We start from the raw sequence: 24,709 nt of genomic DNA on the forward strand, positions 1-24,709 counted from the left end.
AGCCGAGCCCAGTATGGTTTTGCATGTGAACAAAGTTGGCTATTGTCTGTAGTGGCAGAAAGACCTGAGCCTCTGTATACTTTGCTTTCACCATGGCCAGGCTTGCTATCAGTGCTGATAATGAACCTGGAATGGGGGAGGGTAGTAGTTACTGCTGGCAGTCCCCTCTAGCAGCAGAGAATAACATCTCTTCCTCCTTTCTAGATGCAGCAGTGGCAAACTTGGTTCTTTGCCTTGGCCCAGTCAAAAATCTCAGAGATTCAGGTGAAGTAAGAACTGCTTGTGCCCTGGACCCAGCTGGGAGGCAGTTGGGTTGTAGAGGGGAGGTGGGGTTTATGAGTTAGCTCATACTCCAGCATTAGATCTGCTTGGGGTGGAAAGATACACAAGAAATAATGGAAACACCTGCTCTTCATGCAAGTTTGTAAAAACAGCAATTGTATCCTTTCTTTGTCCATTCAAAGTTGTCACCTACCTTGATTTATATCAGCTATGTCATATTTTCTGTCTGGTCTCTCTGCATTCTGCTTTCACTCTTCACTTGCATCTTTTCCTAGGTCTTTGGCTCTTCTGTCAAGTTCTATCTCTTGGCCTGTGTTTCCTACTGTCCCCTTCATGAGTTAGAACAAACGCAGTGTGAGGCTGACACTTGCCATAAGGTTGTGGATGCAGCCTTTAAAGGTTTTTATGTGAAGAGGAAACATCATCCTGTGGAATGAAATTGGGAATCACGGGGAAAAAAATGTGTCTGGAAGAGCTATGTTACTATTTAAACATAGGCATTCTCTTGCAATCAAAGATTGCAATCTCATCTTCACTTTTAATAGAAAATAACAGTCTGTTGATAAGTGAATACAAATACATGTGGTTGAGGAGCTTCTGACCCTTCAAAATGTGAGCTTCCCTAGGGAATAGCTTACATGTTAGATCAGTGAGCTGATCTAAGGGGGATGTAGAGCCAGATCTCTGTAGCATCTGTTATACCTGAGCTCCAAATACCAAAGGCCGGTGCGTTTGGTAGCTTCCTAGTCTTCCCTTGAAGAGAACGGGAAGCTGCAGAGGAGTGCCTTGATGCTTGCTTTTCCCACTGGATACTGAGAGCTCGGGGAGAGATTTTACTCTACAGCCGCCGAGTAAGGGACCCCTCTGCTATCCTTGTCCAATACTTGCCTTAACCATCACGGACAACCCCGAGCACGCCTTCCTTGGCTCAGCCCTCACAGCAGAGTGCTCCTGAGGTTTGTGCACCATCCATGCATCCCCCAGAAAGGAAAAATCTAGGGGGAACTGATCTTCCACAGCGGAAGAGGGGCAGAAACCATCACCCCATCCCCCACTGTCTGGTCTTTCTCCATCTCTTCTTCCTTCTCCCCGCATCTCCCCACGCCAGCCCGCAGGGGCCCGGCCCCAGCTGCGAGGTGCCCTTTGCTGTCTCTCCTTTGAAGCTCAGCTGGGGAGGAGGAGGAGGGGTGGGGGCCGGGAGGCATCCTGTCTTTCTCTCTCTCTATGGGGAGGCAGGAGGAGGAGGAGGGAGGACGGGAGCTGACTCAGCGGAGCAGTGCGGCATGTTTTCCCGGGAGCGCGGCTGCCCGGCCGGCGCCTCTGGCGGGTACGTAGCGGAGCAGGCCGCGCCGCCCGGCCCCGGGCCCAGCGCGGGAGCGGCTTCCGCGCCGGGAGGGAGAGCTGCCGCGGGCTGCCTGGGAGGGCGGGGAGCCGGGGCGGGGGCAGGCGGTGGCCGCGTTCCGGCCCCGCGGTCCCTCCCCGCGCCCGCTGTGGGCTGGCGGAGGCGGGCGAGGGCGGTGGGCCGGGGCCGCGCTTGCTGCGGGGAAGAGCAGGGCGTGAGGGAGGCCGGCTTCCTTTTCTCCTGCCTTCCTGGCGCCGAAGAGTTCTCCTGTTTCGACTTCTCGGGAGGTGGGAGTGAGGATGCCTGGCGGGATGAGTTTCCCTCGGGAGTTCTCCTTTCTCCTGTCCTGTGGAGCAGTCCGCGGCAGGAAGTGAGAGTTAGCTGGGTTCTCTGGGTCTTTTCGGCGCCCTGCCCACCTTGTTTGTGGGTGCCGGAAGAGACTGAGGGAGCTCTGAGTGGAGAGCTGGGGTTGCCCCTGTGTTGGAGCAGCATTCCTCATGGGAGAGGCAGGAGCTGCTCCCCAGCAGCCGGGAAGGGGAGTGCAGCTCAAGTGTGGTTCCTTAACTGGGAAACCAGTCTGCAGGCAGGGGAGTTTGTGACCACCCGAGAGCAAACCTCTTCTCATCTGTAGCAGTTACTTTTTTTCATAGTTCCTCCTCTTGAGCGTTAGGAATCTGTGAGTAAAATTCGAAGCTGTAGGTGTTAGTAGAGTACAGCTATTTGTGTCATGTTTTCAGCTGTCTTCACTGAATACCTAGGTAACGTGTTTGATAGAGCACATAGGTGCCTCTAAGGGAGAAACAAGGGAGTGGAAGAGCACAAGTTGTTGCCCCAAGTGAAGCGGTTGCCCAGGTTTTTCCACATGAGCATTTCAAGCCTATTCTTGTCTCAAAGTGCCTGTAGTTGTGGTGGTTTTTTTGTTTGTTTGTTTGTTTTGTTTATTTTTAATTACCTATCCCTTCTAGTGAGTGATTTAATAAACACATAAGCCTCTTGTTGCAAGAATTACTCATCAGCTTGGGATGCCAGTTATCATCTCTTGTTATGTTCCTGTCCTGGAGACTAATGTGCAGGCTGTGGCAACTGAGGCTGACCTCTAGGTGCAGATTTTATCAGTATTTCAGAACTTTCAGCTCTTTTATTATGGTTCAGTTTTGAGATCTGAATCCTAAGCTTCTTGTGAGACTTGTGTTTATTTTGCTGCAAATCTGTGATACAGGAGGAACTTGGCAAAAATCATTCAGCACTTACACGACAGTTGTGAAGAAAATAGTGTGTAAACACAGAGCAGTCAGGGCCAGAAGAGTTTTGCCATTATTTTCAGGATGTTTACAAGTGGCAAATGATAAGTTAAGACAGCTCAGGGAGTCCCACAGGGAATGATAGCTTGCTCATAGTCAAGAAATGGTCTGGGGACAGGAAGAGTAAGCAGAAGACAGCAGAAGGCAAAGGAGGCACCGTAGGGAAGCACTGGCATCTTGAGTTCTTCAAGATAAGTTTCTATTATATATATAATTATTATTTTTTAATTTATTTTTTTTTCTTTCTTCCCTTCTGCCTGTGTCTCTTGCAGGAGTTCTGAGGAGAGGGTGTGCTGCTTTAGTGATGCTATAGACGCTACCACCCAAGGCTTTCCATGTACTCTTGTTCCTGCTCTCCTCAACAAGGTAAAGGCAGTCCATATTTCTCTGGCTTGGGGTTGGAATGTGCCACCTTCTTGAGCAGAAGATATAACTGAAAGGAAGCTCGTGTGCATGCATGTTTTGCAGCTTTAGTTGCCCACTTCTGTGAGAATCCTAAAATTGTTCATTTAAGAATTTCTTATGCTGCACTGTATCAAGTCAGTAGTCTGACTGGTTGAGAAAGAGAAATTCCTAATACCTCTCTGATAAGGTTCCAGGTCAAGCTTTTGTCACCCAAGCTGCAGACAGTTTGGCCAGTTTTATTGTCCATGCTGTCAGTTAAGAAAGAATGATTCCATCTTGTCTTTCAGCGAGCAAGTAGTTTCTGTGCCAAAACATGGAATGAGCTGTTGGCTCCTTGAATATCTGGATTACCACGGGACATAACGTTAGCTTCTGCAAATCTTTTCCCTGTTGTCTTTTTCGCAGACTGTGGACTTGTTTGAGATGATTGAAAAAATGCAGGTAAGCAGAGGTTATTTTGTCAAACCTTGACATCTCTTGATTTTTATAGCCAAACAACTGATCAGCTTCTATTTTATCATGTCACTCTGAGTACCCTTTAATTTGGATTTGCAGATCACTTAGCTCTTGTAGGCCAAAATTTCAATATCTAGTCTTAAATGGGGTTTCAAAAGCGTTTTCATGTGTTCATTTTTCCAACCAGCACAGTGGAAGGAATAGTCACAAATTATTATATATCTGTCCTTTGCAGAAGTGTCATTCTGAGAGAAAATCATGATTGCATTAAGGTATCTCTAGCATCTTCTTCAAGAAACTCTTTCTGCTGGGGAGCAGCTGCTAATGACAAGTGATTAATGGGGTGTTAACACAACTGCATTTAGCAAGGCCAAACAGTTTAATAAATAACTAATGTAGACCTTCTTGCTCAGGAAAGAAAGACTCTGGCTTAATTTTCTTATGAAAATACATACATTTAGTTTCATATATTACAGAGTAAAATAGAGTAAAAGGTTACCCAAACCCTGCCCTATCAAATAAGGAGGTAGTAATATAATAATGTGATAAATCTAACAACAACATCCTTAAAACTAAATTTTTCATAGGATCTGTTTTTAAAGCATCTCAAAGCATTCTTACTCAAAGCATCCTCAAAGACTGCCAGTATTTTCTGACTGGTGCGCCTTCTTTGTAACACTGTGGTTAACTTTGGCCTAACATAACATGCAACATGACACACCAAGTCTGCCTTTTGTTTTGCTGGAATTAAAAGGTGATCAACTTATGGATATGAGGAAAATGCAAGACTTTGGTGGGACTGTAAAGGTGAGGAGTTGGAAGGTAGCAGCAAAATGCTGAGTATAAAGTTGTGAGACTGAAGAACTATTTGGCAGAGTAGAAGGGAGAAGTGGGGCAAGGAGAAGCTGAAGGGTATATCTTTTATATACTTATGTGTAGACAGTCACGTGTCTGTCTTGAAACTGACACCCAAACTATGTTTGGGATATATTATTTGTGCTTTAGAATAACAAACTCTGTAGATGTGCCTGGCTTATTTAGCTCTGTGTAGAAAGTAAGCTTGAGTGTGCAGAGCTGCTTTTTCCGTTCAAGCACATGTTAAAAGGTATGACAATCCTTTCCAGGCCTTTTGAAATCTCTATAAGGAAGAACCATTGTCAGAAGTCCCTTACTGGAAGACTGGGTTGCTTAAGGTTCGCAGTATTTCTCAGAGATGTAACAGAGAGAGCTGATAAGCATTTCCAATATTGTTAAGACTGTATAACATATTCTATTTATTTTTTCATTTAGCCTGTTTTTTCACCTGACTTGCACTAAGAGAATTAATAACTGCTGGTTAAGCGTGACAGCAATTTTTTGAAAGAATGGAAGAAAGATGTTTTCCAAAAGAAAAAAAGTCTCCCCCAAAATACCATTGTGATTGTTCTTAATATTTTTACTGTATTTATTTATTCTTTTTTCATTTGTTTTTGCTTTTTCTTTCATTCCATTTGACACTGGCTATCCTTTAGATTTGTTGAATCATTCTTGAAAATTATATTTGGGATTTTTGTTAGCAATCGACTGTGTGAAAGGCAAAGTGGGAGACTTGGACGTTTCCCTGTAAAATAAAAACAAAGCCACAGTATTGGATTAGTTTTTGAGTACTTTAATAATAGGATAGGAGTATAATTATTGGCCTGAAAATTAACATAGCTGTTTCACATTATGTGTGATAAATTAACAGGTAAAATTGTGCTCTCTTTTTAAGTTGAAACCTGTGTCCAAGATCTGGGAATGAAATTACCCCCTTTTTTTTTTTTTTGGCTTTTTAACCTCAGTAATCATTACTTGAAATAAATGTGCCACTGGCCACATTGTTCTATGCATACAGATGTAGTGAAGTCACAGTAAATTGGTAAGGACACATAGGAATACATTGTTCTTAGATTGCTTTGCAGTGCAAGCAGTTGAAAAACAAGCAAATCTTATTTCAGCCAATAAATCCATGTGCTTTAGGTCTTCACATACTTGCATAATCGATCCCTCTTCATTTACATGCTTTTGTGTTTTATGATGTGATGTTCACTACCTCTATTTTGCATTTGTACAAGTTTCAAGATACCCTTCAGTCTTATTTTCTTACAACTACCTTCAAGGTTTGTTTTTTTTCCCTGTGTTCCCTTTTAATCTAAGTTGTCTGTTTTGAACTAGTCCTCTCAAGGCATTGCTCTTTCCCCATAAAAAACATGCTGTCATAGCATTGCTATGTCATGTTGGGCCCAACTGAGATCCTGAACAGCTTTTTCTTCTGCTGTCCATTTTTTCATCCTCCTCAGGCCAGGTGTTTCCCCTGTACAACACCCTGGGAATGTCAGATTCCCAGGCTGATGCTGTCTCCAGTAAGCTACCCAGGGAGACAGTGAAGGAAAGTGTTTCCTTAAAGGCAGTGCTGCAAGCCAGATTGGACTGAATGAGAAGGGTGTCTCAATAGGTGGTTGAGACTGCTATAGTTTGTGCCTCTCCCTTCTGAGGAACGACAGTGATCATTAGCCAGTTGTTCTGCCCATGCTTTGACACTTCAACAACTTATGCTGTAAATTCCGTGCAATCCTGGTTACCCTCTGAAATAAAGCTATGGACTATACAGCCAGGCCTGCTTGAGATCTTTGCCATTATCTTAAGCTTCACTCGAGAGGAGAGGTTGGTAGATTTAGGCCTACATCTTCTGCTTGCAGGCTACCAGGAGCTCCTTTAACAGTACAGAGTCATGGAACATTCTGGCACATTCCTCTGCTTTCTGTAGAGACTTCAATACAAATGCAACTCATTTACAGCAGCCCAGAAGTTTTCCCTCAGGCCTCTGAGAGACACTGGTCTCCTACCAAGACCTCCTCTGAAACTGGAAACGTTTTGCAGTTATCAGATCTGTAAAAAATGCCAGGGAAGGGGAGATAGATGTTAAAAAAAATAGCAGTTTCCCAATCTCCATTTCCATGTGCAGAAATCCTCTGGTGCAAAGTAATTTTGCCCTGTAAGTATCCACAGTTTGTTTCAGAAGGCTGAGACTGCTTTGTACCTACATGTTCCCCCTGTTTTGATGGAGCATAGGGCTTTCTTGTCCCAAAGAACTGTTTCGGACACCCCTGTTTCAAGACCTAGCCTTCTTCATGAGCCCCCAACACTCTAGGTTGACAAGTGAAAATGCAGGTCACATCAGTAAAACATTCATTTGCACTTACATTTAATGCACTTTGTTTTCTCAGCCTTATGACTTGCCAAAATGCAAAATGAGTACTGCTACCTCCACAAAAGGTAAAGATCACTTGTCAGCCTTTGTTCCATCTGAATTTCACAATCCACCATGTCCTGGTATTTTGTTGTTCCTTTTGTCAGTGCTGTCTACTGACACGGCAATTTGAAACAGATATCCTCAAGTTTCCCTTATGAAGAATAGATCAAAGGTGGTATTTCTTCAGGCTCCTCTGTTAAAAATACAGATGAAAAAAAATTATTTTTTTGGGGGAGGTAAACTTCTCATAGTTCAGCTTTTATAGTTTGTTCCTGCGTCACCCTATAGAAATTTTGGCAAACTTCTTTCTTCTAATATAGTAAAGGAAATTAGCCAACAATGGTCCGTTGCAGGCAAGAAGGCCAGTGACATCCTGGGGTGCATTAAGAAGAGTGTGGTCAGTAGGTCAAAGGAGGTTATACTGCCACTCTATCCTGCCCTGGTGAGGCCCCACCTGGAGTATTGCATCTAATTATGGGCTCCCCAGTTCATGAAGGATAAGGAACTACTGGCAGCAATCCAGCACAGGGCCACAAAGGTGATTAGGGAACTGGGACATCTACCATTTGAGGAAAAGCTGAAAGAGCTGAGTCTGTTTAGCCTGGAGGAAACTTAGGGGAGATCTCAAATGCTTATAAATACCTAAAGGGTGGGTGTCAGGAGGATGGAACCAGTCTCTTTTCAGCAGTGTTCAATGACAGGACAAGGGGCAACGGACAGAAGCTGGAGCATAGGAGGTTCAAGTTAAACATAAAGAGAGAGTTACTGTGAGAGTGCCAGAGCCCTGGAACAGGCTGCCCAGAGAGGCTGTGGAGTCTCCTTCTCTGGAGACATTCAAAACCCACCTGGACACGTTCCTGTGTGATGTGCTCTGGGTGACCCTGCTCTGGCAGGGCGGTTGGACTAGATGGTCTTCAGAGGTCCCTTCCAACCCTGACCACTCTGTGATTCCATGTGTGATTCTGTGAGAATAATTATTTTGCTGGTTTTATGTTATCTGAAGGCTGTTCCTCACTTGCTTTACTGTGTTTCTATATTTAGCCAATTAAAATTTGTTGTTCTTCCTATTTTGTGTGTTTGAACTCAACTTCAAACTTACAAACAATGCCCTCATGCATCTTCGACTAGTCTCTCTTGCCCTGGAGTTTACCCATATCGGTTTTCATCTAAGTGTCTAGAGTTTTTTGAAGGTACTGTGCATTTTTTGTGAGCCCAAGGTCTGGCTTATCATAATTTCCTAACAGTTTAGCTTTTTTATGGCTCATTTTCAGGTTCTTTGAATAAGTTTTCTCATTTTCCTATAACCTTGTTTTTATGTGTAGTAGATGTCTTTTTTTTCCTTCTTGCCTCCACCCATCCTTGATGGAATGTTAGTATTGCTTAATGTTAATATTGTTGCTATACTAGCAGTTTTTTTCACCCTATATGGCTCGTGCTTTGGCCCTAAATTTTGCTCTTTCACGTCTTACATCACCACTGTAAAGCTCCACTCAGATTTACATATTTCTACCAGATACTAGTCTACAAGCTAGTTGCACTGTAGAATACTTGCATAGACATAGCTCTTATTAATCAGATCCTGCTTATTTTCTGAACAAGTTGAGAGCTGCTTGTCCTGTCTAAAATCTTTGATTAGCCACTCCATTAAGCAGCCACTAATGGTGTATAAAATAGAGTTGCATGGCCAATAGGTCAAGGGAGGTGATTCTCCCTCTCTATGCTGCTCTCATGAGACCCCACGTGGAGCACTGTGTCCAGTTCTGGAGCCCCCAGCATAAGGACATAGAGCTCGTGGAGCAAGTCCAGAGTAGGGGCCACAAAGATGATCAGAGGGCTGGAGCACCTCTCCTATGAAGACAGGCTGAGAGAGTTGGGGAGAGGAGAAGGCTCTTGGGAGACCTTATAGCAGCCTTCCAGTACCTGAAGGGGCTACAGAAAAGCTGGGGAGGGGCTCCTTATAAGGGCTTGTAGCAATAGGGCAAGGGGGCTTTGGGTTAGACATTAGGAGGAAATTCTTCAGTGTGAAGGTGGTGAGATACAGGAACAGGTTGTCCAGGGAAGTTTTTGCTGCCCCTGTCCTGGAAGTGTTCAAGGCCAGGTTGGATGGGGCTTTGAGCAACCTGATCTGGTTGGATGTATCCCTGGCCATGCAGGGATTTTGGATCTTTAAGGTCCCTTCCAGCCCAAACTATTCTATGATCCTGTGTTCTGGTATGAGAGTTACAAGACTTAGGTGGCAGTAGTTGAATACTCATGTATTGTATAAGAGAGAGCATCAAGTTCAATCCTGATCTTCCGCTTCCTGCCTGACAATGCAAATTTTGCCTCTTATTATGTCTGTATAGAGGCCCACTTGGACTATGGCCAGCATTTTATGCAGCCTTTTGCCCCTCATATGTTTCTGACTTCTGCTCATTCCACATTGAGGCTGTCTTCGCTAAAATTTTCTTAATCCTGTATGCTTCTGCTGCAACAGTGCAGTGGAAGTGAGCTTTTGTCATGGTGAGAAGGCAGAAGGTGGAATAGCCTTAAGAACAAGAAGTCTGGGTGCCAGCTGCTGATTCTGGAATGAACTAAGCATCCAGTAGTCATTTGCCCTGCCGTTGTGACCCACCTCACAGAATGATGCCTGGGAAAGCAGACGTGCAGGGCTTTGCTTTATGTTGCACTATACAGATGTTTGGCTGAAAAGCGTATTTGATTTTCTGTCTTACCTCTAGGAGGCAGATTTGTTCACTTATGTGGACGGCAGCAAGCCCCATGAACTGCTTTAAAATCTTCTTGCCTACCCTTTATCCTTAAAACAAGTGTTTGTTATTTCTCTTAACCCTACTCTGAAGTTCTCTGTGCTCTGCCTGACAATATCTTTAAGGGAGAGGAAAGAGTAGAAGAGGAATGAATCATCCAAAAATACTGTTCTTTTGTGTTCCATCTTTACCTCTTCCTTTTTTATTGCTTTCGATAGGAAGTAAAGTAGCTAGAAGAGATTAGAGAATTAAATGAGAAAATCAGTTTGGGAGGGAGATTGCTTTTGATTTCTGCCCGCTTTCTGCTTTTTAAGACATGTAAGGTAAAGAGGCTTTTCAGTTTTTGTGCCAAATAGGAGAGACAAGCCAAGTTCTAGCTTTATTCCTGTTTATTCCAAACTTCTAAACTTGTGTAAGATAGAAGATTACAGAGAGATACAAAACAATCATATTGGGAATATGGAGAAGGACACAGAAGGTAAGTGAAACAGGCTGGCAAAAGCATAAGATTCACTGTCTGTGACTTTCTGTTTCCAGGGCAGTCGTCTGGATGAACAAAGATGTTCCCTTCCAGCTCCTCTGAAGGTCAGACCAAGTCGTTGTTGCCTCCTAAGTAGCTGAGAATGGCAGATAATAACTGACCTGGCTTGTGGAGTATTTTAATCTTGAAGTGAACAGGGAGCCTACAAAGGCCTACAAACAGCCAACACACAGATACTTGCCTTTTTTATTTTATATTGTGACACAAGAGGATAAAACTATGCAGTGAAAACAGAATTAATGCTTCCCTTTTTCAAATTTAAGTGGTTCCAGAAAGTGTTTAATATCATTAACAACCTCAGTTTTGACTAAGAAATATCTTAGATTTTTTTCAATTTAAGAGCTATAATACAACTTTATCTATTTTATTAGTCTGCTTGAGGACTCATAGGTGCTACTGAAAGCTGGTCTGTTTTCCTCAATATTAGGCCAAAAAGAACAGATTCCCATCTTTAAATTCTAGATTCTTCCTCTTCATTCTTTCATTCTCAGCTTAGGCACAGTAACCTTGAAATAAAACTTAACCTTGCATTTAATCTTGGAATAACCTTAAAAAAAAGAAAATAAAAACCCAGATAAAGAAATTATATAGCTCAATTCTGAAAGAGATAGTCAGTGGTCTTTGTGGTGATGATAGGGTCATCCAACTGCCATAAAGGCACTCAGATACTCCTCATGTTCCTGCAGCTGTCTCACTGCTGCTCAGTTGTATACCACAGGTCTAGCTATGATGACACAACCTTGATCCTGCTGTAAGCACAGTGCTATTTCTATTGTCCCTCCTGTCATCTCTGCAGAAAAACATCTGCTCAGCCTCTGTTCAACACTGTGGAAGGAAAGGAGAGAGGCTCTCACTCCTAACCTCAGCCAATTTGCCTATAGTTTGGCTCCCTCCTCATTTTGCATACCTGTATTTTGTGTAGTTTCAAGGAGGAAGGTGGGTGAGCTCTGTCTCCTAAATTTATTGTTCTCAAAGTTGTATATTATAATGTTGAGACCTGGGAAACAGAGTCTAGCCTTAAGGTTAGGGCACAGCTTGCACCTTTATGAGAGCATATAACACTTTAAACAATGCCATGCGTTTTTGCTAATTGTCTCTTCTGATTTCAGACAGAAGAGGAGTATATACCTTACCCCAGCATCCACGAAGTGAGTTAGCACTGCTCTCCTCCATTTTTCCTTGGACTTTATTTGCCTTTCAGCATATTTGCCTTTCAGCTTATTGGTCTTCCAGCTCTCATGTTCTCTGCCCTTCTGAATAGGTATTACAGAAAGGGTGGCCATATCCTCTCATTATCTTACCCCAGTTTGGGGGCTACTGGATTGAAGGGACTAGCCACAACCTCTCCAGCTTGAGTCCAGCTCTGTCAGACGTACCCTTTCCCCGGAGTGGTAAAGTGAAACTGGAGAGTGACCCTACAGCCAACCTGTACCGCAAACATTTCCTGGGGAAGGTAAGGGTGACCTACAGAGCCTTCTCTGCCCACCCAGGACCAACACTGAAACGTATCTCAGACTTTTCTGATGGGCTTAGAAATAACTGCACAGCCACTCAGTTTCATTTCCTCATGATGCCTTGAACTAATGCAAATAAAGTACGTATTACCATATAGCTAGGCATGTGTTAGATTGGTCCTGTCCCCTTGTGGTATTTGCATCATCCTGTGCATCAACAGAAGAGAAAGGTTTGCACAGGAAATGCCTGTCATTGGTCTTGAGGCTCCTGGACAGATACCAGCCTTGGGTTGACAAGGGGAAAAAACATGTAACGATATTGGAAATGAAGATGGTATTGTTTTTACAGAGGACTTCAGCGCTGACAGTGCAAAACCTCCCCAGTAGTAAAAAAAATGGCCCATTTTCCTCAGTGTAGATAAATAGTATGGTCACCACAGAATGTGTGTGAAGAAACTGGATAATGCATTTTATCATTGTTTGATTTAAGTAACTTTGGTGCTAAGTGTGGCCTGACTTGAAAAATTTCAGTCTGACAAATGAGGTGACAGAGCTTGGCTTCATTACATGGATGTTTATTGGCTGGCTGTTAAGTTCTGTCTGGGTTGGCCCATTTAGGGAATTGATTGATTCCCAGACTGAATCTCAGGATTATATTAACCATCAAAACCAAGTGAAAACAAACCTACCATCTTTTCTGAGATTCAGTTCATACCATTTTCAGTCACAGTAAATTAGGGTTGTGTTTGAAGGTTTCCAGAGCCAGCTAGGATGAGAGGCAAACTGGGATATAATTTTTTGAGTCTGATTGTAGGATTCAGTGCTGACCTGATCACAAAATCACAGAATGGTTGAAGTTGGAAGGGGCCTCTGGAGCTTGTCTTGTCTGTACTCCTGCTCAAGCAGAGCCATATTATTCTTCCGTAGAAGTGAGATCCAGGAATTCCCATACTTATTTGAATTACACATTTGCAAAGTGCCCAACCATCAGTGCTTTATTACTACAGAAAAACTCCTCTTACCTATATTCTTCCTTTTCTACTGTGTCCAGTGTTTTATTCTTTGTCTTAATTGACATTAATGTGTGTCTGTGTTCAATGAAATGTGCGAGGCTTTGAGCAAGAAAGTGTCAGAAAAGGACAAGGTAAATGGGACTCACAGAAGACTCTACCAGTGGGTAAAAAACTTCACCCATGTCTTAAAGGCTTTGGAGCTCTTCCACAAGGAGAATATTTCTTCAGTTCAAAGTTAAGAGAGACCAGTTATTTTGGTGCTGTGTAGATCTGGATCTTTTTCTTGCTCATAACATGGGAAGGACATTTCAGAAAGGTAAAGAAACCTTTATTGCATGCTTGAGTAAGTGAACATTCTTGGCCAAAGTAAAGAGTCTATAAGCATCACGTGGTGGGAGAGGCATAGTCAGTACTTTAGGGAATATCCTTTAAGCAAGATGGGACATTGGAATGTGTGTTGTGTTACAAACTTATTATGCATATCTGTCATGTGGGTGTGTGTATACTAGGTCACTCAAATTTGGGCAATTCCTTTGACATTTTTTGCAGAACACTTTACAGCAGATTCTATAAATCAACCACAAAAAAGTACTAGGACATACAAGCCATAGCTCAGTTCCTTTTCTTTGTTTTGTGGTCTATATTTTATATGACGCCTACACAGTAAGATTCGTTTTGCCTGTAGGAAGAAGGCTGTAAAACCTTATGTTTTATACTGTGGAAATTATTAAATGTCTATGTTGTTTTGATTCAAGGCTATAATAGAGAAGTAGCCTAAAGCCAGGAAATTTTTAATAGAAGTATGCATTGGAAATGCCAGTCAAAGAATCTTAGGGTGCAGTTTCACAAGCACTTGAAGCTGGCAGTGCTAATGAGAGAAGCTTTCATGCCATATGTGGTCATGTGTTTCTCCACTATACTGTCCTTCCTTTGTGCTGGTCAAGTGTTGTTGCTGCAGTGTTGTGAAATGTTGAGGAACTGACTATGTGGAGTCTTCTCAGTGGAAAGACCTATGTCTTACATTATTGCTCTGAAATTCTAGCTTCACCTAGGACAAAGAAGTGGAAACTATTTGAAACAGTCAGAGGACTTTTAATTATGAAGAATTATTGTAATGATCTCTTTTGTTATTTTAAAGTCTCTCTGATTTTGTTTAATTACTACAAGTCTGTACTTTTAGTAAACATGTTCTCTGACTTCCTGAGATGGCATGTTTTCTCATACTCAGGATAATTTCCTCTGGTATGCAAATATATGTGTTTTGGAGCTTGTTATTGTTTTCCTGTCATCACAAGCTGACATCAGCCCAAGATATATTTTTTATATTTTATTTTTAAAAATTTATTTCCAAGGAGAGAGGGCCTGCAAGGAGACAAACTTATTAGGTATTATTTCAGTACCAACCAAGCCTCAATGTTTCTGTGTTCTGCTGTTGCTTCTAGCTCCTTGTTATCAGCTGACTGGCAAATGACACTTTTCCAGCAGGAAGGCTTGCTGTAATAATGATGCTGTCTACTCAGTACTGTAAGTTCATTAGTTACCTATCACATAGGTTTGGATGTTCAGGTATCATTTTCTTCCTGTAGGTCATCATGTAATCCTTTGGCCACCAAAGTTGCTTTTCTTCCTTCGTCAGGGCTGAAATAATCCCAGTGTTTTACCAGATGACCATAGGTTGCCAAGTGTTTTCAAAGTTGTTTGTTTTGTTTTCAGTTGTCTTTGAGGAAAATAATGGGCTACTGAACCCATTTTGAATCCTGTAAAGATCTGTTAGTGTTATCTGGCTTCCTTTGCTCTTATTGCTAAAAGAACTGATGAAATATTCCAGGCCCCATGGAGAAGATATCTTTGACTTTTGTCTGCTTTGTTCATATTTGGCACAATTGCTGCTATTCAGTAGTGAATAGCCCAAGAGGCTAAGAGCATGTCTTTATAGCAAATGTATTAATAGCTTTCTAACTTCTCAAGCAAAGTGTCAACACTCATTGCATATTCTGTTAGTCTTTTCCCTTGGCCCCACAGAAGATACTTAATTGCTTTTACGAGATACACTTGAAAACCAGAACTTCTTTTGAGACTGCCTTAAATGTTACAGAAACTGCCTCTCTGGCTGAAGAAATGTGCATCTGCACATAGGTCATCTTAGCTCAAGGTCTTGCAGTTGGCATTCAGTTTTGCAATCTTCAGTATTAACCCTAAAGCCTTTTGATGGTTCATTTCTAACTTCAGGACAGCTGTTGTATGTTGGAGGATTCTGAATCTGCCTTCTGTTGCCTATGTGTTTTCACAGAGAATGAAAATCACAGAAGGGGGGAAAAAAAGTAATAGCAAGAAAATTCTAGGGTTTTTCATACATACAGTTGCTCAGATCTCAGTTTAAACCCCAGGCTTACATTCAGAGTCAAGCTAGGCAGCCAGAGTAGCTTTGACAAGAATTCAATTATTTTAAGACCTCCTCTAATTCTGTTGCCTGTTCCCCCGTGAAGACTGCACTCCTTTGTGCAGCTCTGCTCAGTTATTCTGGCTGCAGAGCTGATAGCCCAGTCTCCAAAGCAACTGAGATCCCAATGTGTCAGACCTGCTGGGGTCTAGCTCAGAAGTCTTATCAGAAGGTGTCCTATTTTCAGGTCTTTGCAGCTCAGTGCTACTTTTGGCTGCAGCCAGCCTCAGGCTTTGTCTGCTGTTCCTTTGTTCTGTCATTACTTTTGTTGGTATTATGCCACAATGACTACTGCACTTCATTGTTATTCACATCCAAAAATCTGTTAGTATCCTGAAAGTCATGGTCAGGAGAAATAAACTATCCTTCCAGCCTTTGTGGCTTCCTTTGATCTCAACTTTTCTCCCCATGTACTACTGTTGACTTGTGTGATGGATCACACTGGGCTTCTGATTTGAGCACTTAACCTAGAGGCCCCATAATTCTGTTTGCCTGGTTGCTGCTTTTTACTTACTCCTTGTCTTTTTCAGGACCCAGTCATTTGTTCTGCTTCAGCAGGAGGTAGACTATGCTAGCACCAGAAGCAGGGCAGTTCTGAGTGTTGAGGTTTATTTCTGTTTCAAAGAGGAAGTGAGGACAGTGATATCTGTAACACTAGAAGAAGTTCAATAGTTTCATCTTCACATCCAGGTTCAAGGTAGTGACCATAGTTTTAGTTATTCCTTTTTTTTTTTTTTTCAGAGGGGGCTTTGTTTATGTCTGGCTTCAAGATGATGCCTATGTCTACATAGATATCAGAGTATTTCAGTAGATGTATCTTTATTTCACATTGAGTCAGAACTGTGACTAATACAAAAAAATGTTTAGATTTTTTTCCATAGCAAAACACAATCTCACTGGTATGGTTAGCGAGGTTGCAATCCATCAGGGATAGAACAGACCTTCAGTCTGTCCTAGGCAAAAGGCTGAGAAAAGAACTGAAAGACTAGCAACTTTTTAATCAAAGACTTTTCTTCCATTGAATCCTTATTACTAATTAATTGTGTCCAGAGTATTCCTTTCACAGAACGCATTCCAAATTGTGCAAGTTCTGACTATATGACTGGACACTTTCCTGTCTCATGACTTCTATGTCATGCATGAGGATGCACTTAGGCAATGCTTTCTGTGATACTCCCTCTGAGTCTTACACTCCTGGTTACTTGCTTCATGCTCCCTGGTTGTCTTCTCAGGTTGTCACTGACTCTGTCTTTGATTTGAGATGGCTGCTATTCTGGTGGTAGAACAGCCCATTCATTATTTGCAGGTGAATGGGTTTTTAATCTGTCTCCATTTAATTTGACCATGACACACACTCGGCATTTAGGCTGAGGAGATCACATCTACAGCCAAACAGCATAAAAACACTGGTGTGCATCAGAACAGAATCTGTACAGACTAAAGTGTATGCAGAGTACTTGGATATCTTTCAAGAAAGTCAGTGATGGGCAACACTATCATTAGAAAATAAAACAACAAACAAGATGGCAGTTGGCACCTCTTCTCTGTGAAAGCTGGTAAGTGGAATTATGGGAATCAAGCTCCCTAATGAAGTGTGTGCATTTTTTCTCTTGGGAGCATCTGACTTCTCAGTGCCTGGACAGAGCCTTTTTTTCCTACAGAACCACAATTAGGAAATCCAGCTGTATACCTTGAGGTACATCATCTGGGATTTGGAAAATCCCAAGATTTGTCTGCAAAATGTAGCCTTGATTTATTTTTTTTCCCCTATTTTTTTTTTTTTCCCTGTTGCCGAAGCTGTTCTGCACTGAAGGATCTCTGTGGACACATCATTGATTTCATAGTCAGCAGATGGCTATTTGACTGTCTCCTGATTTTTGTGGTCCCAGGCCATAAGGAGGCACTGATAATTCTGCCTGCTTTAGGGTAGCTGAGATGATTTTGGTTTTGGGGTTCTTTATTTTGTTTTATTTATTATTATTTTGCTTTGTTCAGAAGGAGTCTTACCTCAATTTCAATTGTTACTAGCTCAGAAGTACCATACCAATCTCACTGTATTGTCCTGTCTTGGAGGCTAAATACTGGAATGTGCTACTGCACCTTTCAATGGAAGTTCTCATTAGCAGCAAGAGATTAAGGTACTAATCCAATAAAATACAATCCAAAGAGAATTGGATCCTCTGCATGACATTCTTGTGAGTCTCTCTGCCCTGCTTATACCTCAAACCCAGTCATTTTGGACCACTTGCTGAAAGCATGAGACCTGCCTCAGCTCTTTGGTCAGAGTTTATGTAGCAGCCACCACCAAAAACTGGCCATAAAGTGGTTTTCCATTAGGGAGATGTGAGTGGGAGCAATCTAAGCATTTCTTGATGATTCCACCTATATAGTATTCTCCTTGTGCTAGAGGTTTCCATTCACCTTCATTGTCAAAAATCCTTAACTTTTTTTGAGGTTAGAAATTATGTATATCAATATGTGTTATATAAACTTTATGTATTGATATATATATGTATTGATATATCCAGGGCATGGGAACATGGCTCTATACCCAGGTGAAATGTGTGGCTACTTCTGTTTATAGCCTGTGAAAATGTTTGCATTGTGCTTCTTTATTTGACTAAATTACTTTTTCTGTTTGAGGTACACACCATTAAACTCAAGCAGTGATGGTGGTACTGCTGAGAACAGTCTCCATCTGCAGAGTAGTTACCTGGAGCTCTGACTGCATCCTCACTGAGATGAGAGTGTTCTTTGAGATCAACCATTTCATATAATGATCCTGCCATTATTACTGTTGGTATAGAAAATTCTGATGACCACATCCAGTTGAATGTGCTGGAGACCACTACTTAGTCAGGCATAGTCTGAATGGAAAGGGAAAATCCATGAAAGAGATGCATTTATTTAGAAGAAACTCCATTTCTCCAAAATGTGTTGCTGAATGTCCTCATCCTCTTTCTTCTCAGGAGCCCTTCTGATCTTGGACAGCTGAGGGGGAACTGAACTGACAGTGGATGAATTTTGACTGATACGCACCAAAGGGCTAGGAGACAGCATATGCATGCCTTCAAGCATGTCATTGCTATTTAAAGAAAAAAACCCAGCTAATCTTGAGTCCCAGATTGTATGCAAAAATGTGGTAAACTTCTCTGGGAAGTGTCTTGGGAATAATGCATTTTAATGACCTGTTTTCAGGAGCACCAGAACTTTTACTCCAGTGACATGTCCTTGGGCTACCTGATACTTTCTGTGAAGTATGAGCTGATTGAGAAACAGGAAAATCTACGCCTGTTGCTGAGGTACCAGTGCCTGTTCTTGAAATGTATGTTACTGTGCTGTTTCTCTCATCTTGCCTTCAGCTTCCTCTGCATAGAAACAGGTATGAATCTCATGTCTTTTTCCTGTAGAGGACTGCAAAGAAACCTTTCAGCCTTCTTTTCTTGTCTTCCCTTCTGATTTTCTCTCAGGAAGCTGAAGTGGTGTTTGCAGGCACATCTTTATACTTCCTGTGTGAAAAACATCTGTTCTTCCATAAAAAAGTTTTTCTGTTTACTTAGAGACATGCGAGTACTGTATAGGAGAGTATTGGTTCCTTGATGGAGGGCATCCTAGCTTGTCTTTGGACTTTGTACTTGAGAATAAGACTCCCTCGAAGGTGAGGTAGAACAATCCTTAGCTTTCCAGAATAGTCTATGTAGTGCCATAGTCTTCAGGGCTTCCACAGAGAGCCATTACCCAGAGGGAGCTGCTGAATGAACTAGAGGAAGAATGGAGATGAGTCTTGCATAGGTGAGAGGTATGCTGCAGAAAACATTTTACCACACTGTGGGCTGAGTGCCTGTTCAGTAGGCAATATGCTACTGAAACCAACTGATGTGCAGTTGCTGCTGACAAGGACTCATCCAGGACTGAGGGAAAATACTGGTTGTGTAGGAGTCAGCTACAAGAGAACCACTGGTAGTTTTCCTCCATTGTTTACAGAGAACAGTTCAGAGTTCCCAGGCTCCTAATAATCTGGGAGGTGGAAAGAGAGGGTTTATTTGTGAGCTGTGCAGGGAATGTTTATCTGAGCCCAGAAAGCTTCCTACATGGAAGAGACCAGTGAAGAACAAAAGGGTAGGAATTTCTCCATTAGAATACCAGACCTTTTGCTCAGTAGTTTGTGTATAATGGTTTGAAGAGGACTCTGACCGCCCAATATTTCTTCTCCTCTAAAAAGACATCTCTCCTTCAATATATATATTATGTAAGAGAGAGAAATGAAAATTTTCTTCATCAGCTTTCTGGAAAAATGCTACGCCAGTTTCTACCTCCTATAATTTGCACAGATCTGCTTTGCTAGGCTGTTTCTAGCAGGCATTTTGCCTGTCTTTCAAACCCTCATTGTATGATCTTCTGAATCAATTACACTACGGTATCCATAGATTGTATTTCAACATTTATATTTCTGTGAAAGAAAAGGGGGAGAATCTTGAGGGGGGGAAGTGAAATATTTCTTCAAGCAAGCAAAGAATCCAAAGGAGCAAGAGACTAAGCCTCCCAGTTTTGTCTTCCTCTGCTTCCCACAACAAGTTATAAGAAGTGAGAAGTGTAATTATCTCCTTTTTCCAGTGATTTTATGGACCAGACTTAAAATTAATTTCTAAAATTTACTGCTTTAAGGATAATCTGAAAGAATGGCTGCTCTTTCTTTAAAAAGACAGTGTTGCTTTTGTCTCCCTTCAGCCTTTTTTGTTTTGTGTCAGGTCTCGGACTGGTACCAAACATGACCTTATCCCCATTTCCTGTCTGAATGAGTTTCCCAATGCTGTCCAGATGGCAAAGGTGAGGCTTGCCTGTTCACTCTTACAGCCTCACTCTTCAAGATATTTTAATCTGTCTTCCCATTTCCTTCTTTTCTACTATTCTCCAGTAGAACTGTCATATACTTCCCTTTTTTACTTCCATTTAGCTTCTCTTCTTTCTATTTGATTATTGCCTCAGAATTTTTGCCTGAAGGGACTCCTATCAGATAATGATAAACTGTCCCTATACTTTCATGTTCACAGCTAGCTATGGCATGTGATAATCACAATTCTGTTTCCTCTCTCTGTCACTCAACAGCTACTGTGTGAGGATGTGAATGTTGAACGCTTCTTTCCTGTCCTCTACCCCAAGGTATAGCATTCTGATATGTCTCTACCATACCTTTTCCATTGAGGTCTGTCTAATGACATCCAACTGATAATTTATGTTTTCATCACCTCAGGCTTCACAGCTTATTGTTGCATTTGATGAACATGTCATAAGCAATAACTTCAAATTCGGGGTCATCTACCAGAAACCTGGACAGGTAAGCTCCCTCAGATCCCACAAGACTTGAGGCAAAACACAAAGAGTCAGTTCTCTTAGCTTAAATATATAACAAGGTCTGTACTATCCTGTGAAAAAAAGGCAGGGTAGAAGCTTGCCTTATCTTGATCAATCTGTTTGTCCTCAAAGCTGGTTGAACTCTGTATAGAAATGAATGCCTGTTCTTTGTACTGCTTGTGCTCCTTTTGACTTCTCCTTTCCTTTTGAAGACAACTGAAGAAGAAGTCTTCAGTAATGTAGAAGAAAGTCTGGGTTTCCTGGAGTTTCTGGATTTCCTTGGTGACAAGATTCAGCTGCAAGATTTCCGTGGGTGTGTACCCAGTGTGGCTGGAAAGCCAGACTGAGTTAGGGAACACTAAGTGTTTGGAGGCTGCAGCTCTGTTAGAGCCCGGCTTTTAGGAAAGTGCTGTGTCCTCTGAATCTCAGTGCAGGTGGAGAAGCCCAGAATACTTGTGTTAACTATCCTGTCTGGGAACCAGTTGGAGCTTAGGTCTCTGCTGGTATTTTAGTTTAAAGGTCTCCTGGTATCTCAGTCTGATCCACAGTATCAGTAAAGAATAATTTTATTTGACTTTGTGAACGTAAGTTTGTTTCACAATGGTAGGGATCAGTATTGTTTCAGTCCCTTTCTGTGGGGCAGCCTATCCTTTCTGTAGCTCTAAAATATGGATTGAGTTTCTCAGAAGAATGCCAAATAAAGTAGCTCCTTTGAGGATCCCTGGTTAAGTTTCATAGCTCTTAGCAAGCAAGTATATTCATTAGCAGAAACGTTGTGCAGCTTCACTCAATGCATTTGTTTTGGGAAGACTCAGTGCCCCGCTGTTGGTGGTTTCTTAAAAATCACCTTTGATAATATAGATATACCAAGCTACTGTTACTGATGTCTTATTTCCTCTCTCTACTTTCTCATCTCTGCCCCACCTGACCTATGGCATGGTATGGATTTGCTCAGGTTCCGGGGAGGCTTGGATGTCACTAGAGGTCAAACGGGCACTGAGTCGGTCTATACAAATTTCCGGGGCAAGGAGATCATGTTTCATGTGTCTACAAAGCTGCCCTTCACAGAGGGAGATTCCCAACAGGTATTGTAAGGAGAACTAAGGAAGTCAACAATGTGGCTAAGAGGGGAAGGGTATTTGATGAGTGACTAGTTAGAGGGGGAGAATGCCTAACTGCCTATTGTTGGGAATTCTAGCTGGAGTAATGGTGAAAGTAGTGAGGGGTTTGGTTGAATGGACGGTTTGGAGGTACTAGGCAGACTGGTGTTTGAGGCCTCCTTGTCCTGTTCTACTCTTTTTCATCTGCCTTCTCACTTTATTATTTCTTTCCTCTCCAGCTTCAGCGGAAGCGTCACATTGGGAATGACATAGTAGCCATCATCTTCCAGGATGAAAGCACACCTTTTGTCCCTGATATGATTGCTTCTAATTTCCTACATGCTTATGTTGTAGTTCAACTCACTCATGGCACCACAGGAGACACTTTCTACAAGGTAAACAGAGGCAACAGATTCCTCTGTACTAATTTACTGATGCTGATCCTTGAGATGGAAATATGCTCTTGGGCCTTTGGAAGAGGTGCAGGTTCAGCCAGCTGTCATCCTAACAGCTCTGTTTGCTCTGTTAGTAAACTTGATCAGCATTTTCAGTAAAGGCCAATAATTAGATCTGTTACCTGTAAACCTATAAATACAGTAGCTGCCACCAGCTGTCCTCCCCCTTTACCCACTCTTTGATCTCTAACCAGGAGTCTCCTTCCTACTGTGGTGTTCTCTGTTCTGTGGGTTTTCAGAGGTCTTCTCTGTTTGGTGTGATTGCTACTATTTAGCAATCTGTCTTCATGTTTGTTGAGTATCCAGTTTTCATAAAGATATTGAGAAGCTGGATGGGGCTAGGGGGTAAGACTGAGAATGATTAACATTCTGGAGCACAAGTGTTTCCCTGAAAGGCATCCAAGACTCCTTACTGCCTCTACCTAGCAAATAGAAGGGTAAAGAATAATTTGACCAATTTGTTAAGTATCTGCACATGAAACTGGAATGTACTTGGATGTTTTTCAAAGTAGCTAATGAATTTCTGAAACTTAAAGCTTGGGAATTGAAGCAGGATGAATTTAGATTTAAAAAATCTGTTTACATCAAAGACCAGGAGGAGCAACTGATGCCATTTTGGGGGATGTTTCACCTGCATTATTTAAGTCAGATAAAATTCATTCAGCTGACTTACAGCCCCATCTCTGTTACTTATGCTGCAGAGCACAGTGCTGAGAGCTTGCACTGCATGAGACTGCAGGTTAGATACACCTGATTGGCCTAATCTATGGAATCTGAACCAGCTATATCTGCTTTGGGGATCCCAGAACTGATGGCATGGAAGTGCTATCTGCTAGGGCCCTCCAGCTGAAAGAAGCCCTGCTAGAACACAGATTGCCTGTCACATGACTCTACAGATGTCAGTATAACTTTATGTTCAACTTTCAGTCATGCTGAGAGAGCAGAAAATATATAGAAGCTTGCATTCTGTGATGGATTTTCCATCACAGAAACATTTTAATCAGTACTGTGTCTTGTATTATGTTGAAATTCTAATTTGGTGGTGATGAGTCCTTATGCCTTGGAGGTCTGCAAGAACACCAAGGATATAAAAAACAGGACAGGATCCCCATCTCCTTTCCCACCAAAGAGGGTGCTGGGGGTGGAACAACTGCCTTCCATTGTTCCTTATGTTATGGGTAGCCAGGTCTGTAGTGACACAATAGCCTCAGGTTGGTCAGGGCCACGGGTTTCCAGTTCTCCTTCAGCAATCTGTTTTGTAGAGCACAGAAATTTACTGGATTTTTTTTTTAATGACAAGCTGAGGAAGCTTGCCATTTGTCTTGTCTCTTCCTACTATTTTTTTTACTCTTTGCCTGTCTGCAGTGGCATTGTTTTTGTCAGTGTAATGGGGTTGCCTCTAATTTCATGAAAAAGAAAGAGTCCCAGTCAGGACCCTAGAGCCAATGCAGGTTTTTCTGTGAAGGCTTTTCCAAAGAGGTTTTAACTCCTTCTGCCTTGAGAGCATTCTAGTACCTAAGATTTTTTTCTGCCTGTTGTTCCATATACTTTACTAAGCTTTAGTGACTAGTCATTAAATTGAATTATTAATGGCATTTATTTCTTTGAATCAGTTTTTCCAATCAGAAAATTAAAAATGGAAAAGCAGGATTATTCAACTTGGAGAAGAGGAGGCTGAGGGGTGACCTCATTGCAGTCTACGGCTTCCTCACGAGGGGAAGAGATGAGGCAGGTACTGATCTCTTCACTCCTGTGACCAATGACAGCACTCGGGGAAGTGCCAGGAAGCTGAATCAGGGGAGGTTTAGGTTAGATATCAGGAAAAGGTTTTTCACCTAGAGGGCCATCAAGCACTGGAACAAGCTCCCCAGGGAAGAGGTCACAGCACCAAGGCTGCCTGAGTTCAAGTGTCTGGATGATGCTCTTAGGCCCATGGTGTGATTCTTGGGATGCCCTACACAGGGACAGGAGTCGATGATCCTGATGGGTCCTTCCAACTCAGCGTATTCTATGATTCTCTTGGAAGGGAGAAGGAGGGCTTGTAATTAGGGGAGGTGGCCTACAGTGTGAGAAATCCAAATTAAATCAAAGGCCCCTTTCCTTCTTCATCTCATTAAACTCCTGCCTCTCTCATTGGCTCCGTGACATTCACACTGTATTGTATTTTGAGGCAGTTGCTGTTAAGTTGTTCTGGCATTGTTTCCCATTGTATGAAATGGCAAATAATGGTATTCCTCCATCTCAAACATGAGAATATTTAACAGTCATTTTTTTCATGAAGTGCTGTATGTATCCAGTAAGATAGCTGCATATAATTATAGGTAAGTTCTGTGAAGAGCTGAGAAGTATGTAAAAACTAGGCTGCATTACAGTTATGTGTTTTGGCATTGGTGTATCAGGCAGGAGCATGTTAAAAAACCCCACAAAACAACAACAAATCAGCATGGATTTCATTATCTCTTAGTGGAAAAGTATATTCATGTTTACCACATGTGACTTGGAAAAGTGATGTCACCGAGATGCTCTCCTTAGTGTGCAGTATATATCCAC

General features: G+C 42.1%; 1 protein-coding gene across 7 annotated transcripts in view; it reads left to right on the plus strand.

The window, feature by feature from the left end:
- The first annotated feature begins 1,502 nt into the window (after nt 1–1,502).
- Nucleotides 1,503–24,709, plus strand: part of LOC127395860 (rap1 GTPase-activating protein 1-like) — a 49,772-nt gene continuing 26,565 nt past the window's right edge. For 5 of the 7 annotated variants that reach the window (XR_007891867.1, XM_051643337.1, XM_051643343.1 and 2 more), the window contains exons 1-13: nt 1,506–1,609; nt 3,198–3,291; nt 3,736–3,771; nt 10,342–10,389; nt 11,455–11,493; nt 11,607–11,798; nt 18,451–18,554; nt 20,001–20,079; nt 20,359–20,412; nt 20,504–20,587; nt 20,817–20,917; nt 21,560–21,689; nt 21,944–22,099. Coding sequence is in view for 6 of the 7 variants with exons in the window: in XM_051643337.1 (XP_051499297.1) it covers nt 1,566–1,609; nt 3,198–3,291; nt 3,736–3,771; nt 10,342–10,389; nt 11,455–11,493; nt 11,607–11,798; nt 18,451–18,554; nt 20,001–20,079; nt 20,359–20,412; nt 20,504–20,587; nt 20,817–20,917; nt 21,560–21,689; nt 21,944–22,099 (1,161 nt within the window). In the remaining variant the exon portion in view is untranslated. Of the gene's footprint in view, nt 1,610–3,197; nt 3,292–3,735; nt 3,772–10,341; nt 10,390–11,454; nt 11,494–11,606; nt 11,799–18,450; nt 18,555–20,000; nt 20,080–20,358; nt 20,413–20,503; nt 20,588–20,816; nt 20,918–21,559; nt 21,690–21,943; nt 22,100–24,709 lie in introns of all 7 variants that reach the window. The other 2 variants (XM_051643331.1, XM_051643324.1) reach the window with 1 other exon arrangement.

Source organism: Apus apus, chromosome 1 (genome assembly GCF_020740795.1).
Source record: "Apus apus isolate bApuApu2 chromosome 1, bApuApu2.pri.cur, whole genome shotgun sequence".
NCBI lineage: Eukaryota > Metazoa > Chordata > Aves > Apodiformes > Apodidae > Apus > Apus apus.